The 24,130-nt window shown below is 38.8% G+C and overlaps 3 protein-coding genes and 1 pseudogene across 5 annotated transcripts in view; 1 reads left to right on the top strand and 3 right to left on the bottom strand.

Annotated features, from left to right (window-relative positions):
• LOC131218996 (cyclin-dependent kinase C-2-like) overlaps positions 1 to 9,648 on the bottom strand; it is a 29,431-nt gene extending 19,783 nt beyond the window's left edge. Inside the window, exons 1-2 of the mRNA XM_058213938.1 lie at positions 9,194 to 9,648; positions 9,015 to 9,072 (exon numbers count right to left, since the gene is read on the bottom strand). Of these exons, the coding sequence (XP_058069921.1) occupies positions 9,015 to 9,072; positions 9,194 to 9,225 (90 nt within the window). The 5' untranslated portion in view covers positions 9,226 to 9,648. The remainder of the gene's footprint in view (positions 1 to 9,014; positions 9,073 to 9,193) is intronic.
• A 374-nt stretch (positions 9,649 to 10,022) lies between these two features.
• Positions 10,023 to 11,857, bottom strand: LOC131218079 (cyclin-dependent kinase C-1-like). The gene is made up of 5 exons (XM_058212762.1): positions 11,681 to 11,857; positions 11,320 to 11,549; positions 10,640 to 10,749; positions 10,484 to 10,556; positions 10,023 to 10,390 (listed from the first exon to the last, which is right to left on the bottom strand). The coding sequence occupies exons 2-5, from the start codon at positions 11,390 to 11,392 to the stop codon at positions 10,023 to 10,025; spliced, it is 624 nt and encodes a 207-aa protein (XP_058068745.1). The 5' UTR covers positions 11,393 to 11,549; positions 11,681 to 11,857.
• Positions 11,858 to 15,748: 3,891 nt separating this feature from the next.
• LOC131218995 (cyclin-dependent kinase C-2-like) lies at positions 15,749 to 19,858 on the bottom strand. Of its 3 annotated transcripts, none has more exons than XM_058213935.1 (8): positions 18,560 to 19,858; positions 18,397 to 18,469; positions 18,166 to 18,287; positions 17,887 to 18,014; positions 17,191 to 17,326; positions 17,052 to 17,109; positions 16,633 to 16,742; positions 15,749 to 16,229 (listed from the first exon to the last, which is right to left on the bottom strand). In XM_058213935.1, the coding sequence occupies exons 3-8, from the start codon at positions 18,210 to 18,212 to the stop codon at positions 16,001 to 16,003; spliced, it is 708 nt and encodes a 235-aa protein (XP_058069918.1). In that variant the 5' UTR covers positions 18,213 to 18,287; positions 18,397 to 18,469; positions 18,560 to 19,858; the 3' UTR covers positions 15,749 to 16,000. The 3 variants fall into 3 exon arrangements, with proteins under 3 accessions (XP_058069918.1, XP_058069919.1, XP_058069920.1); XM_058213936.1 differs by having other exon boundaries at positions 16,633 to 16,703; positions 18,560 to 19,857; XM_058213937.1 differs by having other exon boundaries at positions 18,146 to 18,287; positions 18,560 to 19,855.
• A 2,586-nt stretch (positions 19,859 to 22,444) lies between these two features.
• LOC131218077 (cytochrome c biogenesis CcmF C-terminal-like mitochondrial protein) lies at positions 22,445 to 23,899 on the top strand (annotated as a pseudogene).
• Positions 23,900 to 24,130: the final 231 nt, after the last annotated feature.

The following is a 24,130-nucleotide window of genomic DNA, read 5'->3' as shown; positions in this document are numbered from 1 at the left end:
ATTGACGACCCTAGATGGATCATTGTTTGGGTCAATGATATAAAGGGAGGTACCTTAGCTTCCCAAACTTGCTGTATGAATAGGTCTAATTAAGAACTTGGCTAATCACGCACATGCACCGCATTGCATGTGCCTTTGGCGTTGGAGTTGAGCACAGCGGGAGTGTTGCGTGCGTGACCGTGAAATGATGTCACAGAGGGAGTGTAGGCAAGAGCATACATCATTATCGCATCCCATCCTTGCATTAACCAGAGTACTTAGGAATGCTTGTTGTATTGCTTTATCATTACTGCTTGACTAAATTGATAACATGTTAACCTTTGCCTTATAGCTCCACTGAGTTGATCACTCACTCCCACTCTGGGATGGTGTTTTAAAACACCAACCAGACTCTGTTGTAGTTTTAGGTGATGTCGAGGCTTACGAGACGGAGTCTGCTTTCTATGATGACGAGGAGGAGTTCTCCTACTTGCAACTCTTTGGCGGGTCTATGTAGACCTGGAGTTGCATCACCGGGGCTACAAGGATATGGATTAGATGACATTACACTTTGTCATTTTGTATATTTTGGAACTAAACATGTAATTATTTAACCTGGTAACATGTTCACACTCTGGAGACTTACAACAACTTATGTGTTTTATATATCTATCACAGTCTTCTGCTTGCGTAATCTAATTGTCTCTGGAGTATGATATGCTGATGTAGGGTAATCCCATTCATGTTTAATGCAATAATACGGACAACATTTAATCATCATTATCTATGTTACATAAGTGATGCGTTGGAACTCGGGAGTTGAGCGTCTGCTCGACCCTCAATTTTCAGGGCGTTACAATGTTTCATGAAAAACTAATTAATGTTTGCTTTTTATGGATGGATGTTGACGAGTGATTTGTTACAATTTTCAGTGGAAATTTATTTTTTAGAGTTATAAAAATTATGAAAAAATAAAATTTTGTTTAATTTTAAAAATAATTAATTTTTTTTCATAACTATGTATGCATGTATGGATGGATATATGATATATGTATATGTGGATGTGTGCATTGATGGATGATGAATGGATGTGTTATGCACGTATGGATAGATCATGTATGCATGGATGGATGCATTAGTGTATACATGGATGGGTAGATGGATGCATGGATGTATTAGTGTATGTATGCATGCATCAATGGATGGATGTATTAATATGTGTGTGTGTGTGTGTGTGTGTGTGTGTGGATGGATAGACATGTGTGATGTATGTATGTATGGATGGATGGATGGATCAATGTATGTGGGGATGTATGGATGGATGGATGGATAGACATGTGTGGAGGTCTGTATGTATGTTTGTATGTATGCACTCATGCATGGATGGATGTATTAGTGTACGTGTGCTTGGATGGATGGATGTATTAATGTATGTATGGATGGATGGATAGAAATGTATGGATGTATGTATTTGTGCATGCATGCATGTATGGATGGATGGATGTATGACTTTTTCTTTGATTTAGAAACAACTCCAAGTGATTATTATGTTTTTAATGGTATTACTAGTATGAAATGAACTCATCTTGGTTTAGTATTGCACTACTTTCTTATGATAGTGCAAGCTTCCAGGCCCCAATTAAATTGGAACTTGTTATGTATGCATATTTTTTGCAATTTTTTATTCATAAACATGCAAATATGTGTATTTTAGCATCTCCTAAAATTTCACTGAAAAATCCCACCATTTTCCCCGTGTCCCTAATCGTTTTTGCAACAAGCGACACATTTCCTAGAAGCACCGATAATATTGGTTATATCGATGCAGGGTTTTGTATCCCCAAACAACAATACTTGTAATGATACTGATACAATGAACACTGGTCACACCACATCTCATTCTAGTACTTAAATCCAATAGAGAAGGAAAATTAGCACTTGGAGTTAATAGTAACTTCTCCTCCTTTCTTGAACAAACGAATCTGATATGGTTATGGATACGTATGCTCTTTGAGTTTTAATTTACTTACCATTTCTTATGATATAATATTTTCACTTCTCCCATCTACTAAAATTGTGCTTATCTTCCTACAAGAAGTATAAGTGCTACAAAAGGTATTGTGTTACAATCGTCACCCCTCATCAACTGCCTAAGGTGTCAATAGCATAGTTCGTTGGATAGCTAGTAACTCCACCCCATCACCAAACTCATTTGCTACATCATTTCCAACATGCACCTCATCCTCATATGCATGTTCTTCATATTCTATGTCCACCTCAACTTTTGTCTGCATATGGTTAGGAGTGTCTTCAACATATTCTTTTAATGGTTGAGTAATGTTCAAGACAATGAAAAGAACGGTGTTCGGGTCACTAACACTTAAAGCACATGAAAGGAGTGTTGCTATGTCGCATCTAGGGTGGACTGATCCCTCATCCATAACCACCTCCCCTTGGGGTGGAGCTTAGCCTCATTGTTGGATGTTGGTCCATCATCCCTCGACTTATGGGAAGGCCTATGCTTGCCTTATGTGGGAATTTAGCAAATTGCCCTATTGTTGTTGATGCCTTTGTGGGGTGCCAAATCTCCTCCCGAGTCTCCAATAATTATCTCATCAGCTTTCAATGCAAGTGTATATGCATCGGACATTTTAAATACATCTTTGAAAGCCAATCCATTTCCGATATTCGAGTCAAGACAATTAAGATCTCTTGAAATCTTTTTTATCTTCATACTTACGGAACCTTGTTGTGGTTTCAATATATGGAACTTATGGGTGTATTCATTTATCAACTTATTCCCTCGACGTAGATCGTGAAATTCTTGATAAAGCTCACGGGCGTAAGTCACGGTCAGGAGCTTCCTTTTTAACTTTTTTACATCTTTTCCCTAGAATTTATTTTCTTCTTAACAGATTTGTTCAGCTTGGAGATCATCCTACCAAGCTAACGTACGATCAGAAAACTTCATACTTACTAACTTCACCTTTCGTCTATCCAAAATTTCTTTAAACTCAAACACCGTTTTCACCTTTCTTAACCAATCAATGAAGTTGTCAACATACAACCAATCATAGAATTCTAGAATTTCTACCTTAATTCAGGGCTCTATAGCATTCCAGCAATCGAAGGATTCGATCATTAGTGTCTTCACAAACTGGGCCCAGCCGTTGTTAGTAAGGACCTTAGTGGGACCCTTCCCCTACATGTTCGCGTTCTCCAACTTGGGTCTCCGCATTCCCTCCATGCTAGAGCTCTCTCACTTGATTAATGAGATTGCCCACCGTATACGTGAATTGATTTACTCACTTTTTGATTGCATGGATTAATTGGGTTACTTGCGTAAACTCTTTATGTGTCATTCCCTTCAAAGCCATTAGGAGATGATGTAGAATAGAAAATTTCCAAATAATGACCTAGTCTGTTTGCCAAAATGGCGCAACCTGGTTATCAAATCAATGAAATCTTGACATCTAAATTGTAAGAAATGGACAAGAGTACAACCACAAGAATAATGCAGTAGAGAGGGATAAATAATTTTATAGATATCAAACTTCCCTTACAAAACTTAAGAAATTCATACTTCAAAATTTTTGGAATGCCTACTTCCTACATCCCCCTCTCGTTTTTACAAACACTTAAGTGAATCCCTGATGAAAACCCCCCTAACTAAGAGGCTGATTTCAAATCAATCATAGTTGACTTCAAATCAATCTAATCTACCTAAGAGATAAAAGCCTAATAATGGTAAAATCAAATATGGAAAAAAAAAAAAATCTAATTACATCTTTAAATTAGTCCCATATCTTTAATCACATCCCCCACATATCTCCAATCACATCTTTAAGTCAGCAATATATCTTCCAAAAACTGTAAATTACAATTTATAAATAAACAATCCAAAAAAATCACCACATGTTGGGCCTATGTGGGCTGTTGGGCCCTATAGTGGGCCGAGGTGGGCCAGCATCACATAGGATGGTAGAGTGTCATACTTATCTAGATTACCATAACCGTAACCCTTAACACACACACACACACACACACACACACACACACACACACAAAATTCTTGATAGAGTGGGTGTCCTATATGCAAATCATATTTATGGTGGGCCCGGTGCAAATCAAGGTGGGCATCCCCATCAATTCAGCTAATTCTTAAGTAGGTGTTGCATATGATGGGTTGGTTGGATGTCATGCAGACATCGTGTGGGCCCCGTAACAAGATGGTACCATTGGAGTGTGCTTGATACATGCGCGCGCACGCGCACACACACACACACACACATATACATACATACATACATATATGTGTGTCTATATATATATATATATATATATATATATATATATATAGAGAGAGAGAGAGAGAGAGAGAGAGAGAGAGAGAGAGAGAGAGAGAGAGTAATGCTCACCTAAGAACCAAATCCCACGAGAACTTGTGGGCACTTTTTGATAACTTGTCTCACATGATGTGTATATGCAATCTGACCAGTCCACTAGATGAGTCACCTCACGAGACTCATACGGCCCAAAACTTACCCCGATCCAAAAATCTAGTGGGCCATAGTGAAATGAGAGGCAAATCAAGGAGTGAATTCCCTCTCACTTTGCTATGGCCCACCAGATTTTTGGATCAGGCTAACTTTTGGGCTTTGGGGATTTCATGAGGTAATTCATCTAGTGGAGCATTCAGATTTTGTGCTCACATCATGTATCAAAAAGCGCTCAGCAGTTCTCATGAGAACCTGTTCCTAAGTGAGAATTTCGTTGTGTGTGTGTGTGTGTATTTTTCGCTAACCACCAGAAAGGAGTGAACACAACATGACACTTGTTGCAGCCTTTGGTAGGTCAATTGAAGCTCTCTGGTGTGATACGGCTTCCTCCTCCGCTTACAAGGTCAGTTAGCTCAACTCAAGTAGGATAACTTTGGGTAGCCATCGATCTCTATCAGCTTACGCATTTGGGCCCCTCTTCTGGTAAGGATTCCAATGTTGCCACTAGACGATTCGCTAGCATTTGTAAGGTGAGTTGAGCATGTATTGTAGGCATGCTTCCCTTTCAATAAGGGTTGGTACAATGTTGGCATGTCGTTGTGAGTTATGAATTCAAATATACACACACACACACACACACACACACACACACACACACACACACACACACACACACATATATATATATATATATATATAGTGTACGAGACGGTATTCCAGCAAAATACATACGGTTCCAAAATCTGAATGGTCCACATGATGCAGAAACCCATGAGACCCCATGGCCCAACTTTCACCCTGACCTAAAACTCTGGTGGGCCATAGCATTGGAGGATCGCATCAAATCTCTGATTTGAGAGATCATCATGCCTGGACCGGATTGACTTGACCACGTGTTATCTTTGACTAACCCTTAGGCATGAGGTCATGTTGGGACTCATGGTCCTAGTGTTTTAGGCTATGACTCACCTTGCAAGGTCACATTGGTGGCTGGCATATGGGTGTGGCTGGGCACATGCATTACAATGTGGTAGAAGTCCACATGCCCCAACAAGGGATCCACTTTCGTACTAAGGATACATATTATGGACTAATCTTGATGCTTGTACTGTTCATAAAGTGGTTTTAAAGCGGGGCAATGAATTTTAAATGTTTTAGATGTTTAATTTATAGATTTTAACCATTGATCCATTGCTTTTAACCTAAATTGTTTTGATTATGAGACATCCAATGGTTGAGATTTGGTGATCCATCTCTTATACCGGCATGGGACTAGGTTAAGGATGGTAGTGACAAAAAGTGGAAGGATTTGATCAATTTTTTATTCATGGATAAGGTAGGCTTTTAGACTTTTGATGTAGTAGGGCATATCAAAATCTACAGGTGTGGGGAGGAACGTATTAATGATTTCCTTTGAACCCTTGACTCCTTATAAATAGATCCTATCCCAAGGTATATAGAGCAAGAGAGAGGCCTGGACATCCCCACCCTTTAGGACATCTAGAGTGAGAGAGAGAGAGAGAGAGAGAGAGAGAGAGAGAGTCCACTCTGCTCCCTCCTTCACCATGTGTGTGCAATGGATCCAACTGTGAACGGCTCTCAAGGTGAGCAATGGCCAACCCTACATTATGCCGACTCTATGTTTTTCTGGGATAGATTGTGGAGAGACCTCCTATGTTGGCGGATTGACATCAGAATTTTGTAATGATCATACAATAATTTTGTAGCGATCATACGATACAAATCTGAGGCAAAATATTGACCATTAGTTGTGAGTTTTTGGAATCTAATTGTATCTAGATGGGATCTTATTCTTAATTATAGAATCTAGAAATTTATCAAAGTTTATGCTTTTATGTCTATCTAAAATTCACAACATGCACATGTGCGATGAGGGCAATGGCAACAAAATGCCCATTGATGGAGATTATTCCATCCCAACTCGTCCTAGATTCCACAACACATACATAATAACCACAAAACTCATCCTATGTCACCCAAACCCAATGACATTGTTAAGGAATTCAAGGTAGTCAAGAACTATTGATAAACAAGTATCCCTTACCCAGTGTTCGAAATATCGATACTATCGGCCGATATTATTGTTATCGGCCCCCAGCGAGACGATATCCGGGTGATAATGCCCAGAAGATACCAAAAATGCCAAAATCCAGATATTGCATGATATATCGTGCGATATCGACGATATATATTGCACGATATATCGTCGATATTGCACACTCATGGACGCTTTGCAGGGGACTCATGGGTCCCACTGTAGCCAACAACCCACATCCGTCCATAAATAGCCATGCGTATAGGTGGAGAATTTTTTTTTTAAAAATGAATTAGAAAAAAAAGAAGGAGAAATCGGAGAGTACCCGCGAAGATTGGTGATTGGAGGTGGGCCATTCGACAAGTAAGTATGAATTTCTTGAATTTTCTCGCAATTTTTTTCAATTTTCCTCCTCCATCGCTGATTGGAGAGTATCTGTGGGGATTTCTCGGAGATTCCGACGAGAAATCCGGCGAGAAATCAGGCCGGAACGAGAATCGTCGTCGCCGCGATTGTCGAAACCTCCTGCATGCATGAACGAGAGGGAAAATGAAGAAGAAGAGCGCGGATGGGGTGAAAAGGGGTTTGGATCGCGTGCGATGGGTTACGGAGTAGCTCTTATCGTACTCAGTAAACTCACTTGGGCCCACCTTTAATGTATGTGGTCTATCCACGCCGTCCATCCGTTTTCCCATCTAATTTAAGGGGTTGATCCCTAAATTTAGGAATTTTAAGGGCCCACCTTTAAGGAGTCACTCTCTCCACTGTTTTCTATGGTGAGGTCCACTCGAGCTCTGGATCTGACCCATTTTTTGGCTCATGCCATAAAATAATCTCTTCAAATGCACAGATGGTGTGGATACAAAAAATACATCATGGTGGGACCCTCATAAGTTGGTCATGTGGCATTGGGGCCGTCAGTGACGGAAACGGATTGGCTACTCCCCCTGACACTAGCTCCGCGGATGGTGGTCGGTGCTCTGTGGGCCCCACCATAATGTATGTATTTCATCCATTCCGTTCATCCATTTTTAAAGATAATTTTAGGGCTTTATCTCAAAAACGAGAGGGATATAAATCTCAGGTGGACCACACCACAGGAAAACAATAGTGATTGGATATCCATCATTTAAATCCTCCTAAGGCCCACTGTACTGTTCATTTGACATCAAATCTGTTGATTAGGTCATAAAGACCCAGATGAAGGGAAAAAACAAATATCAGCTAGATCTACTACTTCTATGGACCCCAAAAAGTTTTTAATGGTCAACATTCATTCCACACCGTTTCTTGTTATGTGGTCCAGTTGATATTGGTATATACCTAATTTTTCTTGTAATACCATAAAATGATCTAGAAAAATATATGGATGGCATGGACGAAACACATACATCATGGTGGGGCCCACAGAGCACCGACCATCAGCCATTGGCTGGTGGAGTAGCCAATCCGTTTCCGTCAATGACGGGCGAGATGGGCATGCTCGTACCGAGTAAACTCTGCTGGGCCCACCGCGATTGCACATGGTTTATCCATGCCGTCCATCCGTTTTTACTGATCATTTTAGGTGTTCAGCCCAAAATTGAACCATATCCACAACTCAAGTGGACCATACCACAGGAAATAGTGGAACTGTTAATTTCCACTGTTGAAACCTTTTTAAGGCCCACGGTGATGTTTATTTGTCATCCAACCTGATATTTATTTTTTCCCTTCATCTGGGTCTTTATGACCCAATCAACAGATTTGTTGATATGTTCATATTATGGGCCATACCAGTGAATTAGTTCTATTTTCATACATGACTATGATATATTTATAAATATCATCCATCCAATTTAAATATAGTTGCATTAGTTCAGTTAAACATTGCATAGCTTAGGACCCTACACAAAGGAAACTTATTGTGCATATTTTTTTTGAGATGTTATGATTTAAAAGTGTGTATTAAGGGCTTTTTTAACAATCCCCAAAGTTTCATTAAAAAATTCAACCATTTTCCCAATGTTTCCCTATGTTTCCCAAAAAGTGCGATAAATTATGCGATACAAATGATATATCCCGTGCGATAACCGATATGTATCTATATCCCAAGGGTGCGATACCAATATTTCAAACACTGCCCTTACCCATGGTAGCCATGGAGTCAACTTCATTCTTTCCCCAAGGACCCACAAGAGAGATTCCATAAGGAACCCCCAAATGAACCATTGGATTTCCAAGGCACAAGATGCATCAACATATGAACCACTGGATTCCCAAGGCACACATATCTAACACGAATAAATAACATAAAATCAAAGAACAATCTTTAGAACAAGAAGCTAGCTCATAGTCATGATAAGCATTGGGCACATGAAGTCCAAATTCCCTCTAGTCACTACCACAAGAGATATCTATACATTTAGATCAATCTGACAAATTAAAATAAAATAATAATAAAAAAATCAAAATAAGTACAATAGTTAGAAAAGTGATACCTTTGATGGATCTAGAGTTAGCATTTTGTCCAGTAACTCCAAAGTAGGGGTGTCGACACTGTTGAGAAAAGGGAATACAAATTAAGCCCAGCAACAAGAGGACTAATGAGGGAAACAGAGACAACTTTAATACCAGACCTTATCATTTGAAAAGAGTCTACTAATCTAGAACTACTTACTCTTTGAAAACCTCCTCAATACGTCTCTCCATTGGACTTTGTGGCTTGTAGTCATCATACTTGGGCAATTTGGAAACCCCAGGCCAGTTGTCTTCATCAGCAGATCCACACAACAAATAAATTTTATGCAATTGATTTGCCTGCAGCAAGCAAAAGCAGGAGAACAAGCATCAACCTTCTCTACTGGGATCACAAAGTAGGAGGCTTACTTTTCAAATCAGTACAATTAAAACCCCTGCTGAAGTTTATATATATATAATTTTTCATAGGTGAACTGGACTACCATAGATACCAATGTTGGAATGCAGATTTTCTACCATTGAACTACATGCTCAAATCCAAATCATACCAAAGTTCAGAAAAGAAAATTAAAACCCAAGTTTATGCAAAATATTAGAGGCAACACAAAGGAACAATCAAAGAAAAAAGAATATTTTGCATGATGAAAAAATATCCATGTAAGAAATACGATTGTGTGTTATGTGGGCTGGTGGTCATACAATGGAAAAACATGAATGTCCCTGAACATCAAGTTTGAATGATTACAGCTATGGCCTTTCCAAGAACAAAACCAAAGGCATATTTTCACATTAAGGTGAAGGAATGGAAAAGGCTCGAGGCATCAAATCTTTTATCAATGGTCAGGAAACAATGGAAATATCAACTCTTGATTTAATATAGAAATACAGAAGGCGAGATTGAAGCAATCGTCTATATCCAGTGTGTATCCAATTCAGCTTGTTTTTATCATAAGTTACTTCCCTTATTTAATTACAATCATAGAATCAAGAAAGCCAATTTCATATTCTGCCATACATAAATCCTGCATTTAAGGATTTGGGGTACAGAAGCCTGCCTTGTTTAACCCTTCCATGACTCGTTGTCCAAGCAGCTTTGCAAAAACACAGCCAACAGACCACATGTCAATAGCAGGGCCATAATGAGAGATCTCCTGGGTTTCAAGCAGCAATTCTGGAGGCCTACTCACACCAGTTGAGAAGCGGAATATACGGTTAATGTTCCTAGTATGAAAGAAATGAAGATTAACTATGAAGGTGATCAAGGCATAGCAATACCTATGCCACAAAGAAGTAACCTCAAATTTAGCTTCATTGACGTCATCACTGGGGCGCCAACGTGAAAGGCTAAAATCTGCAAGCTTTAAACATCCCTCATTATTGATGAGTATGTTATGTGCTGCACAAATACATGCAGAACGGATATCATTGAAGCTGCAAAAAATAAAATCCTGACCAAGAAAAAGATCCAACTAAGTATTTGATGACAAACCTTTGATGTCACGATGAAGCACTTGATTAGCATGGCAATAATAGAGCCCATCCAATAGCTGTTTCATATAGCACTGACAAGGAAAATTGGTAAACACCTAAGTCAGTTTAATGAAGGAAACGGACATTTTTTAGGTCATTGAAGTGTGCATGATACCTTGACCTGTGGAGCTGTGAATGACACACCAGGACGACTTAAAATACCTTCCAAAGAATTGTCCATGTACTCAAGAACCAAGAAGATTATACCAGTGTACTTGTAGCCAACTGTAGCCCCCTTACGGAAATGGTAAAAGAATTAGTAACTTCCTCAAATTAACCTACCATCAACTGTAGCCCTAAACTTCTATGGTACCACTTGAAATATCCTAACATTCAAACAATACATAAAGGGTCCCCCCCCCCCCAAAAAAAAATAAATAAATAAATAAATAAAAATCCTTGATCATTATTAACAACTTTTCAACAGTGAGAAGGATGCTAAATCATTATCACTGCAAAGAGCATGTGTAAATCTACCTCATGCCTATTCTAAACCCCAATTATGAGAGATAAGTATAAACCACCAGAAACTTGGGTGCATCACATTGGAAATTTAGGGAAAAAATCTTTCTTTTAAAAAATCAAAATCATCAATCAACTATATTATAAAATTATTAGATTACATGTATTTAAACTACTTTTTCTTCAAACCAAAAGAAACCCCAATATAATCCTGGCCATCTATTACTTTAATCATAAACATCTATTTCAATAAAATATTAAAATAATGAAAACACCCTTGAATCCCATCACAATCGCATAGGTCTAAATTGGATGCCATGTTGAGAAACACACCTGGATTTCCTTGATCGTCCTTGTCAATTTCTCTCTGAAAATCTGAAGAACAATTTGTTAGTCTCGATAACATGTATGTAGGATTAGAGCCACTAGTTAAGAAAAGAAGAAAAGGAAAATGTGAAAATTCAAATGGAACCTGAAGAAGTTACTATCTCCTTCAAAGGAATCACGTTTTTATGATCAAGTCTTCTTAAAATTGTAATTTCACCTATTACATCATCTACTTCCTGCAAAACACGAAACAAAAAGGGCCACCATATTGATAAGCATGAATATACCACTGAAATGATTTTCCTGGTCATAAGGTACGATTAATAGATTATAGACTACGATAATCAAGAGAAGAAAAACACCATACCTCCTTTGTTAAAGAACCTATTAATATCTCTTTTGAAGCAACAATTTCCCCTGTTTGTATATCCTTCAACTTATATATGGTGCTGCAATTTTGGAAACAGAAGAGGAAAATATCATCTAGGAGACATCCATTCAACAACCATACATGAATAGCTACTATAAACTGCAGTTTGTTTCAAAGGAAACAAGTACCCAGAATAAACTTAAAAACAATATCAAATGTGCATCTGGCATGAGGATTTGGTAGCGTAACTCAAAAGGAAAGTTGTACATTAAAATTTTCAAAGAACCGAATAAAAAGCTGTGTTTATTTATCAAGAGATAATAAATGAAATCTTAGGATTCGGATGTCTAACTATTGTCATACAACAACAAAAAATAGAGCATTTGCTACAAATACTTTCTTATTATTGAAGTCATAATTTACGGAACCAAAACAAGGACAGATTAGTTTCCCACAAAAGTTTTTATATATGTATATGATGACAGTACTTTGGCTAAAAGCCCACATGCATGTACAGTCCTGTCCATCTATACCCAATTGCACATGCCAATGTTGGACATATGGGAAAGATCATAGCAGTCAATCAGGTGGGCTACACGCTCTATATCTCTAAGCCAGAAAACATGTCAGTTTTACTTATCAAGTGGGCCACCGTGTATAAAATAAGTGGACAGATGGGAAAAACTGTTCTATACACGTCTAGTCTTTTAATATACTGTTGTGGATCTGATGAGCAGACTGGAATTTCTTGAGCTAGATTATCTACACAGTGTGAACATACATCTCAAAAGCCAAAAGAAAAAGGCCATGGCATGATATAAGGGAAAGAATAATTGTAGCAATTAGCCATGTGACTGAATTTCAATGAATGCTAGGAATCTAATAAAAGGGGTCTCTGCTTTTCTACACACCAAAATATTCCTGACGAGATCACAGCCAATGTCTCAAAAAATTCAATGCTTCGAGGTTGCTTTGGGAGCCAGTCATCAAGATCCGGTTGCCCCAAGTCCGGTGCAGACATTGTTCACTCTTCCTACTGCAGAGGAAAAAGGTCATGTAGTATTGAAAATAAACAAAAGCCCCAAGATCGAAGAAAGAAAAGTCTGAGATTTGTTCTCTTTCTTCCTTTCTTCCTTCCAAACCCATCTAGTGGATTCTGCATCAAACCCACTTGCCATTTCGTATAAATCAAGAATTCAAAGAGAAGAGAGAGAATAAAAAAAGGGGGAAAGAGATTCACTGCAGCTGAGAGAGAGAGAGAGAGCGAGAGAGAGAGAGAGAATCTGAGATTTGTTCTCTCTCTTCCTTTCTTCCTTCTGAACCCATCTAGTGGAGTATTGAAATTTCAAACGAAAATAAACAAAATTGCAGACTGGAATTTGGATTCTGCATCAAACCCACTTGCCATTTCGTATAAATCAAGAATTCAAAGAGGAGAGAGAAAATAAAAAGTGAAATGGATTGACTGCAGCTGATAGAGAGAGGATATTGGAGTTATTACCTTCAGAACTATTCCTTTTCTTTTTCTTTGATTGAAGGAAACGGAGACAAGAAATCTTCTCTTCTTGTTGGATTGATTGAGAGAGAGAAGAAAGAACTCGAATGACGGTTTTTTCGTTATGCGAATGGGCGGGAGGGTTTTAAAAAGCGAGGATCCTCGACACGAGTATATGGGCAGCGTACTCGGGTCTTCAGTTTTTCACAGTGGGCCCCACTTTCAGCAATCCAGGGAACACGGATTAGGTACTACCCTAGCTAGCAACGGACAGCTGCTCTGAGGGCCCACCATGATGTAAAGGATTTATCCACACCGTCCATCCACTTTTCTGTATCATTTTAGGATTAAAGCCCAAAAATGGGGCAGCTCCATGCTCAAGTGGATCACACAAATATGAGGCAGTTCCAAGGCTCAAATGAACCACAGAGTAGGGATTAAACACTTACCGTAGAAAACTTTTTGAGGGGCCACAAAATATTTGTGTTTTGTGAACTCGGCCACAAAACATCGTCTATACATTTTATCATATCCATTTAGGGTACAAGCCTATAAATGAGGCAATTCCAAGGCTCAAGTGGGCCACAAAATGAGGATTAAGCACACACCGTTGCAAACTTTTAGGAGGCCACAGAAGTTTTACATCAAGCTGATATTTGTGCTCTCCCTTCATCCATGTCTATGTGACTTTCATCGGCGGGTGTCATTATCACCGTTGCTTCCTATAGTGTGCTCCACTTGACGGAGTTGCATTATTTTTGGGCTTGATCGATAGTGTGGATAAAACCATATATCATGGTGGCCCCTTAGAAGCCGTGTCCATTCCTAGACGATAGGGATGGGGAGGGGTAGTACCCAATCCACGTTCCAATCCAAGCCTTTGGTCCAATGAGAGAAAAAATTATGGATTTGAAGCTTTGATTTCAAAATTTAGAAGAAATGGCCAAGTTGAATTTTTTTCCTTCTTTATATATATATATATATATATATATATATATATATATATATATATATATATATATATATATATATATATATATATCAGTTGCGCATACTAATACCACTCGTAGTGGTGGAGTACATGACGTATTAGAACCTTTATATTTCTTTTATGAATCTCTTAAATTAATTTTTTTTTTTTCAAAATCCACATGTTTATTTCTAGTTGTCTGGTTCTTCTTTTCCTTTTCTGAATGTAATACTTGTGTTTCCATACATGTCTTTTTCCATTTATGAATTTTATGAATTAATTTTGAATATTATAACTCAGTTCAACCATACAACGCATAAATTAAGACCCAATATAAGGAAACCTATTATGTTTACTTGTTTTGTACGATTTATTTATTCATTCATTTTTTTTTTAATTTTTAATTTTATGTATGTATTAGTGTCGTTTTTAATAATCTCTAAATTTTTTATCGAAAAATTCAACCAATTATGCAGTGCAACCGATATATTCCATGTGATAACGAATATGTATCCGTCAATAATATCAATAATATCACTTTTATTTATTTATTTAAGAGATTTCTCTATCCTTTGGCTTCAAGGGCTATCTTTTAGAGATTTACATATCCTAAACCAATGATCACAAAATTCATCTTAAAGATCTTGCTTTGAAACTGCACTTGACTCACATGTGAGAATTGTTAGAGAATATGGAGTTTTGTGTGTGTACACACACACACACACACACATAACATGGGCACTCGAACCCACATGGAGTTGTATATGCTATAGATTCAAGAAAGATTTATTATCAGGTTGTATATATTCTTGAGTTATTTAATGGAATATTATTTTAGGGTGTATACATCCAAGTTTCCACAATTTAGCCCTAAATCTAACCACATCTCATTCATCGATGACTACTGCTCTATCTTTGCAAGATCTTCACATTTACTAGATTGAAAACCAGTATAGCCCTAAATCTAACCATGTGTCATCATGTTTGATAGTCGATCCATGCTTCTTAGCTTTCACATGTGTGTAGGATGCTTGCGTCCAAATGATTAATGGCTCTGATCTCTCCTAAGTTTCACACCCTCTCTTGATGAGAGTGAGAATGCTTGGAACAGACTTCTCCTGTTAGTGCATATCATATGTTCCAAGTTTTATGCCTGATTTTTGTGCCAAAAACATCAAAATGATGGACCCACCTGATTATCGGCTTGGATCTCACACCCTTGTACCACTCTGGCTCGTGGTGGCATGCATGTGGGCTGAGCATGCTATTCTATCTTTGCAAAATCTTCACATTTACAAGATTGAAAACAGTATACTCGGGTTTTCGGTTTCCAGTTACTAGCCATAGTTCAGTTATCTAATGAAGCTTGATCCCAAGATTTCCAAGGCTGCAAGATCCTAGCCTTCAATTTGTGCCTTTTTTCATGAGTTTGAATGGTCCTGTCGAAGAGGTTTATGGAGCATCGCCCATCAATAGGTCAATGGTCTAGACAACTGAAACTTCTACTTTCATGATTTCACTGAATTTGAGTCAGGCAGCTCTGCTAGCCATGTGGGCCACAATGATAATCAGGTGGGATAGCTTGACTGAATATGCCTGAAGTCCCTCTTCAAATGAATTTTTACTATTATTATTACTGTTTATGCATGATACAGCATCAATCCTTAGGAATCCAAACGAATCCCATCAACATCTTTATTTTCCTCCCATGAATGAAACAATTAACAAACCTTCGTAAACATATTATAGCAGAAAATCCTGTCTCAATTATGCATAAAAGCCACTTATCCACCTCAATCTTGACCATCCAACATTTCAGCCACCATGAGGAATAGATCAAAGACCGTCCGGATTACCTTGGTGCTGGTCGAGCATTGACTCCATAACTGTCACCAACTGCTCCAGGACTGGCATCATGTGTACTGCTTGCATCAGTTTGTAGGACATGCCCCTGTGATGTGCATGGGCTGCTGGTGCAGCTTCCTCTCCCTTGAACTTTGTGATCCGGGTGGGGCCCACCATCACTGGAATCTTTGCCAGACAGAACCCAGGACCCGTGCGAGGATTCATATTTGGGTAAGCTGTAACATGGAAGAATATGGTTATACAATTGCTGAAGTTTGAAATGCCGTAGTCTTGAGAAACTTCAGTTGGGAGTAGCATGAATTTTAGAGAGAAATGCACCTCCCCCCTCATAGTACATGTGGCAAATATGAACTACCATTGCAACCATTGATCTATGGGCTGCTGTGTTGATAGGCCAGATAAAGAAATGGATAAGATTGTGAAATCCAGTTGATCAGTGGCCCACCAAAGAAATTATTAGAGCTAAGGTATTCTTTAGAATGGAGAATTCACAACTAATGAGCTGTCCAATCATCATGAGTCTTGACCTATTGCTACATGGCAGCCCACCAGATCGACAGTCCCAATGATACAAGCTGCTTAACATGATTTTTGTTTGAAAGAATGGGGAAGGAGAACCTCTTGGGATCGCTTGGAGGAGGATCAGTAGAGAAATAAGCCTCTTCAGGTGCTTCTTTCGCTGATATCCTCTGCATAGAATCGCATGGATGTTTCAAACACAAGCAGTTCTGCCAAAAGAAAAAAAAAATCTGCCACTATAAATAAATAATCGAGAGCGAAGCAGACCACAATTTACCAATTCATCCATAATCTAATATGAGAGAATTGATAGATAACAAATAATCGAGAACAGTCCATCATCCATCCACTGGATGGAGTTAAACAAAAGTGAAGAAAGATCAAATTTAAAAACTCAGAGATTTAAAATCTGTTGAAAAACATCGAGTTGAGGAAAAAATTGGGAAGTGTTGAGCACACTGAGGAAGATATCTATACATTTAGATCAATCTAGAAAATGAACACATTGAAAGTGATACCTTAGATGGATCATGAGTCAGCATTCTGTCCAGTAACTCCAAAGCATAGGGGTCAAGACTGTCAAAAGGAAAAAAGAGATCCTGCTTCATTTACAGCTAATTTTAAAAGCAAAATCAAACTCATAAATTTACTACTTACTCACTCAAAACCTCCCTAACACATCTCTTCATTGGCTTTAGCGGCTTGAATTCATCATACTTTGGCAACTTGGAAACCCCAGGCCAGTTGAATTCATTAGCAGATCCACACAAATCCCAAATTTTATACATTTGATCTGCCTACAGCAAGGAAAAAAAAAAAGAAAGACAACTAGCGTCAGCCTTCTCTTACTAGGAGCACAAAAGTTACTAGTTACTATTAAAAATCAGTAAAACCAAAATCCACACAATTTTCTTTCTTTCTTTCTTTCTATTTTGTTTTTGTTTTTGTTTTGATAGGTAAGCCAGAGTAGAATCATAGATATCAATGTTGGAATGCAAGCTGTCTACCATTGAGATTAAAACCACAAAATTTTATCACAAAATACTATAGTCGACCAAGGAACAATCAAATTCCATGAATATTAACTAGTGGTGCATATAATACAAAAACATGATTGCCCCTGAAAGTGTGATTGTAATAAACACCTGAAAAAGTGTGGTAGCACTTTCTTGATTTAATATAGAAACATGGAAGGTAAGATTAAAGCAATTGTGTACATCCAGTGTAGCTCCAACCCAACTTGTTTATATCATTGATTCCTTCTCTAAATTGATTAAAATCACACAATGAAGAAAGCCTATTTCATATTCCATCTTACATAAATCCTCCATTTTATGGATTTGAAACAGAAACCTGCCTTGTCTTTCCCTTCCATGACTCGTTTTCCATGCAGCTTTGCGAAAACACAGCCAGCAGACCACATGTCAATAGCTGGGCCATAGTCACAATGCTCGTCAGTCTGAAGCAGCAACTCTGGAGGTCTAGTCAAATCATTGTGGCCATGTACCAGTTGAGAAGGGAAACATGCTACATGTTCTTGGGGTAAGAAAAGAAGCTTAACTACTCGCAAATCCACACTCTAACCAAGATAGTGATCAAGGTATAACAATACCTATACCACAAACTAATAACCTCAAATGTAAGTTTGGTGTTGTCCTTGTTTGGTTCATTGCTGTCATCGCTGGGGCACCAGCGTGAAAGGCCAAAATCTGCAAGCTTTAAAATTCCCTCATTATTGATTAGAATATTACCTTCTGCACAAATAGATGTAGAATGGATGTCAGTTGAAGCTGGAAAAAGAAAAAAAAGAAAAAAAAAGATCCTGGCCAAGAAAAAGATGCAATCAAGTATTTGATAAGAAACCTTTGATGTCACGATGAAGTACTCAATTAGCATGACAGTAACAGAGTCCTTCCAAGAGCTGTTTCATATAGCACTGACGAGGAAAATTGGTAAACACCTAATTCCCAAGGGTTGATTTAATAAATGAAGTGAGCTTGTTTTAGGCCATTGAAATGCATGATACCTTGATGTGTGGAACTGCAAATCGCACCTTTCGGCAACTTAAAAGTCCTTCCAGAGAATGGTCCATGAACTCAAGAACCAAGTAGATTCTATTGGTATACTCGTAGTCAACTGAAACACTCGTGGAAATGGTAAAAGAATTAGCAACTTCATCATCATCATCATCCAAGCCTTATCCCAACTAATTGGGGTTGGCTACATGAATCCTTTTCTGCCATTTTACTCAATCAAAGGCCATAACTTCAGTTAGAAAAAGAATTAGTAACTTCCCTCAAATTAACAACTAGCATTAGAAAAGAATGTTGTGACCACACATTTAACTTAATCATCATTTGGTCTAAGTATGTTCTCCCATCTAAATTTAGTGGTAAACAAAAAATACCCCTTAAGTGAAAGAGTGCATGAATTGGATAAGATACAATATAATATCAAATCAGATATAATTCTAGGCATACATGAATTAACACGAAGTAAACGGTGTGGATTTGATGATTTAATTGGAAAATTACATGTATGTATGGTTGTGAGAAAATAAATGTATACGATTGCCATCGATGGTCCGTTGGTTATAATCTTCTGTTTCTTTTAGATCTCATCATGAATAGCATCTTAGATGGCCCAGATTAGCTGGGATGTCAATTTGCACAGATACATCTAGGGTCATCAAGTCGCACCATTAATAAAATTCAAGGATGCATTATGGATCACTCGAGGAAAGGAGAATATGGACAGACCAAGCACGCGAAAGAGAAAGAGAGATGGAAGGGGTAGATCTTCGAGGTGAGGCCCATGTGGCGGGCCCCACAAAGGCCGCCATACATACAAATACCACACTAGGAGGGGGCGTCCATACAGAGTGTAAGAGGGAGAGGGATAGATTTTCTCTCCTCTTTCCTTTTTTGGACAACCTTCATCTTTTGTCTCTTATGTTCTAGTTTGTTCCACTACTTTCCAAATTTCAAAATTCTCTCATCATTATTTCATATTTAGTGTTGTGAGGATTTTTGGATTTTCCAAGTCTAGAAATTGGTCATATCCATTCATTATCATGCACATATTGATGATTATATCCATATTGGAAAACTGCGCTTAGCTATGGATGTCCACTCATGTGGGGACAACCATGTGTCCAGCCACATCAGATAGTGTGTGGGCCCAAAAGGATTGTGGTAATGGCCCACTTTTGGGTTTTAATCAAGGGTCCATTGGACGAATTTAATCCAGTGGGAGTCTTCAACACATCATGGACAACAAACTAATGTGGACATTCTAGCTCCATAAGAAAAAAGGAAAACTGTTCCTTAGCTACACATTAGTATTCCATATCTCATTAACCGTAGCTCGATTTGACCAAAAAATTGGTTAGTTTGGACATCTTAACATGCTCTACAGGATGGTGGATTAGACAGTACACATCCAGATTTGAATCAGTTCAATCAGAGCCATTCATCTTGTCTTCAACAGATCTCATTCTTTTGAGATTAGATTGGGTTAAAACTTGATCCTAGCTCAATTAAGGTTTGTTGAAGACATCTAGAGGCTTAGTTGGTCTATTGAGGTTTCTATCTAGGAGATCGATCAAAACAATCCATTTGCTATTACAATGAAAGCTGAGCTGCACATTGCTTCCAAGTTTTTTTGTTTTTTTTTTTGACATGTTGTGCACATCTTATATTCCCTAACTTGTGTTGCATGATTGTCCTATGATGTGGATGTTTTTCATGGTCAATGTGATCATGTGGGACGTCTTGACCATCGTATGCCTTGCAACAGATAGCTTCATTAGGCCTATATATTCTCTCATTTCTTCGTAGAGACAGTGGTCTATGATGGAATTCTATTATTCTTTTTGAGATTATCATCTCAAACGAATCAAAAGAGAAGTTGAGGCTTTCTGAAGGATTCCTAAATCCACCCAACTTCTCCTTCCTTGGGACGAATGCATCACAAGCTGGAATGCTGGCAAAATCATTATCAGAATTATTTCCACATACATCATTGTTACATTTGTAAAATACACTTTGTATTGGAATCAAGGGAAATATGAGGATATAAATGAATTCCAGAATTAATAAAAATGCCCGATGATGAACATTCTTCCAATTTCCTTTGTTATTATTGAATAAGATATACCCAATCATAATACATTTATTTCTTGTCGAAACAAATGTGATCATATCTTTCCTTGATGTTGCCAAAATAAAATAGTGATGTGATCATATCTTTCCTTGATCGTGTGGTTGTAGGCTCTTCCTTGCTTAAGATTGGGATATCCTTGTGATCTGTATGTGGGAACACTTTCTCAACTATTCCTTCATCTAGATGGGAATTGGAATGGGTGTTACATAACCCGATTAGGCACACATTGTGGATATCACTTAGACATGGAACATCCTACTAGTTGCCATGATATGTGATGTTGAGCACTGATAATGTTATTTCTATAGTTTGACTTGTATCCAAAGACTCACAAATCAAGAGGGTGCACTAATCATGCACATGGTTGTGTGCCCTGATGTAGGAGAAAGGATACTACAATTCCTCAATTATCTTATGTCACACATTAGATTACGATAGATGCTCGGGGTCCTTATGGATGGATTAATACATGATATGAAGCACATGGTTATGATTGAAACGAGTTATGTGGAGGGTATTGGCACCACAACTTGATCCTCCTATGTAACTTGATATGATTACCTCAAATTGCTTCGTGCAATGGGAGCCAATGAGTTGTGTTGGGGACACAACTTGATGAACTCGTTGTTTGTGTGCCTAAAATGTAGGCCCTAGCACGAGACATAAGGTAAACCCACATACATTAGCTTATGGTAGTGATTTGGTCACGTAGAAAAATGTCGAAGTTAAATACGATATGTGAAATCACTTTATAAATTGATTTCAAAAGCTAAAACTTATACTCACCTTCGAGCATGTATTGTATATCATTCATGAGCCTCCCCTCCTTACTTGGACAATGATGATGAGATGCTTGCCATCTCTACTATTTATACCAAATGGGAAAGAATTAAATGAAGTGGCTAAGGTGTACATATTGGCCTCAATCTCCAATGTGTTCTGCGATCAGTTGTAAAACATGGCGTATGTGAGGGACATCTACCTTCACTTGAAGGAATTGTTCAATTCCCAAATGGGTGCTACGTTCAGGCCCCAAAAAGGAAAATGCATGTATAACCTAAAACCAAAAGAGGATGATCCCATGAGTGATTGCGCACTGAAAGTGTTTGAGATCGCCAACAAACTAAAAGTGTTGGTAGCTACTAAGGATCACGGAAGAAGACGTATCTAATGAATGAATGAATCAATCCCCTCCCACTCACACGAGTTCTTCTAATGAGGAGGTTGCCCTTTTCTATGTGAGGTGGGGTGTACGTAAGAGCGGAACCTAGATAGAACGCGGAGCGCCAGCCCGGCCGCTCATACTATTACCATTCTTTCCAGCTGTTACCATTGCCGCCTATAGATATAGATGAGAGGTAGGCAAGGGTAGCTTGCTTCTCTTCTCCTAGGCTACCTATGCATGTTATTCGCAAAGAAAAGGCAGCAAGCAGTTCTTCACTTAGTAGAGCTACCAGCTACAGGACGACGACCGCTTCTTGTTCTCGCCCAGCCGCTTCTTTTTATTTTCTTATTATTTATAATCCTAGACTAAAGAAGAAGCTCTTGAATCAGCGTAGGGCCAAATCAGCAGCATGAGAACTGTACTAACCTGCCACCAGTTACTTTATCAGGGCTTCGCAAGAGAAGAAAGAAGCTCCGGGTCTACTTTAGAAGAAGTGAAGGTCCCCCATATCTAGTAAAGTCGCGGTGAGAAAGGATTGGTTAAGAACTCTTGATTGTAAACCATAATAATTACAGTCACTCAATGGAGATGTTCGCCTTTGAAATGAAGATGGATGAGCAGGCACTTGAGCCTGAAACTGATTAAGTTCCGGAGGGGGGGGGGGGGGGGGGTCGACTTAAGATTCAAGTACCTTTAAAAAGACTAATGGAACGGGGGGAATGACTACCTATAATAAAGCACTAGCTAATACAAGCCGACCAGAAGAAGCAATGCTTAGATTACCAGATCCTGGACATAATCTTCCTAGAGTGGAGAGCCCCCACCACGAATCAGCAGATGGATAAGGCCGAGAGGACATCTATTGTGCACCTTGATGGAGACGGCTCATGAAACCGAGAACCTAGTGGATTTTCAATTCTCAGAAGATTGGAGGAGGAAGTTAACCACCAACTGCTAGCGGTTGGAGCTAGTCGCCAGAAGGAGCAGTCATAGAAGCCCTGTTATATTTTGATAATAGATAGGCTTGCCTTACTAGAGGAAAGTGACTCGCCTAGCCCCTGCATCGAGGCTGCCGGCTTGTTGTTATCTGATAGAGATGTTCCCCCCTTGCCTCACCTTTTGCACCTCTCCTTCTTGCTTGCTTACTTAGCTGTTGTCTTAGTGACTCCTCTTTTCTAGTTTTTTTTTATGAGTGTGAAAATGATAGATTTTTCATTTGCTAATGAATTTGATCCACTTCGATTCAATCAATAATTGGATTCGTCAACTAGAGAAAGGTTTTGTGACATGGACACCCAGCCCTTATCAGCCTATCTTATAAACGGTTGGCCCACCTAACAGATGATGAGATTCTCGATTGATTTGATCAAATTTTGAAAAGTCTTTCTCACTATTTAGAGTAGTGGAGCTTTCGATCAAGATGTTCTCGCCTCCCCTATTCGGGCTCTCACTTCATTTCGTTTCGTTCCTGTTCTGAATTTCCTTCTTCTCGAATCCATGGGGGACTTGTCATATTTAGGATCTTTCTACGGTGTGCTCTGCTTATTATTCTTTCGTACTCTCTTCTCTTTACCATGCGATAGGTCAGCAAAGTGTGAACGGGCGTAAAGAAGGAAACACCAAACACTTTAGCCTAACGGGAATGAGCAAGGACTCAATGACAAGATGAGGTGCCTCGGGCACCCCCACTTTATAGAAAGAAGGGTCAAAGGTTTTGGGCCTGTAGCTTTCCTCGTCTCCCCTTCATCGGGTGGTGCTTGTGTGGGGGGTGTGTCACTAGAAATTAGGCTTGAAGCTCTCACCTTACCAACAAGCCGACCGCTGATGGCTGTTAGTCATGACTACTACTAAAAAGCTCCAATGAGGATTCATATTTCACATAGAGGAGTGTGCATCTTTATGTTGGGTGTTCTTCTGTTGTGCGACCCGGCAGCTTATGTGCAACTTGTAGCCCACGCCTCTTATTTGTTCAGGGCAGGCGGTGTGAACTCTGATTTGATCCCGATATTCAATCCCGCCACTGAGATGCTCAATTGACTCCTTAACCTTGATAAGAAGATGGCTTATTCCAAAATGAGTGTCATAGGGTAAGGAAGTTTGGATGAACTATTGCGAATGGGTGTGAGCCTCGTTGCTCGGAAACACCCAGTGCTGATCACATTGAGAGACACGAAAGCATAGGTAATTTCAGTTGGCGAAGTGGCATTAAGCATCCCTAGTGATACGAAAAGAGAGGTCGTGATGATATCACCTACTTTCGTACCGCTC

The sequence above is a fragment of the Magnolia sinica genome, chromosome 11, assembly GCF_029962835.1.
Source record: "Magnolia sinica isolate HGM2019 chromosome 11, MsV1, whole genome shotgun sequence".
NCBI classification, from domain to species: domain Eukaryota; kingdom Viridiplantae; phylum Streptophyta; class Magnoliopsida; order Magnoliales; family Magnoliaceae; genus Magnolia; species Magnolia sinica.
Note: the sequence above shows the minus strand (reverse complement) of the source record. Positions and strands in the feature narration are given on the sequence as shown.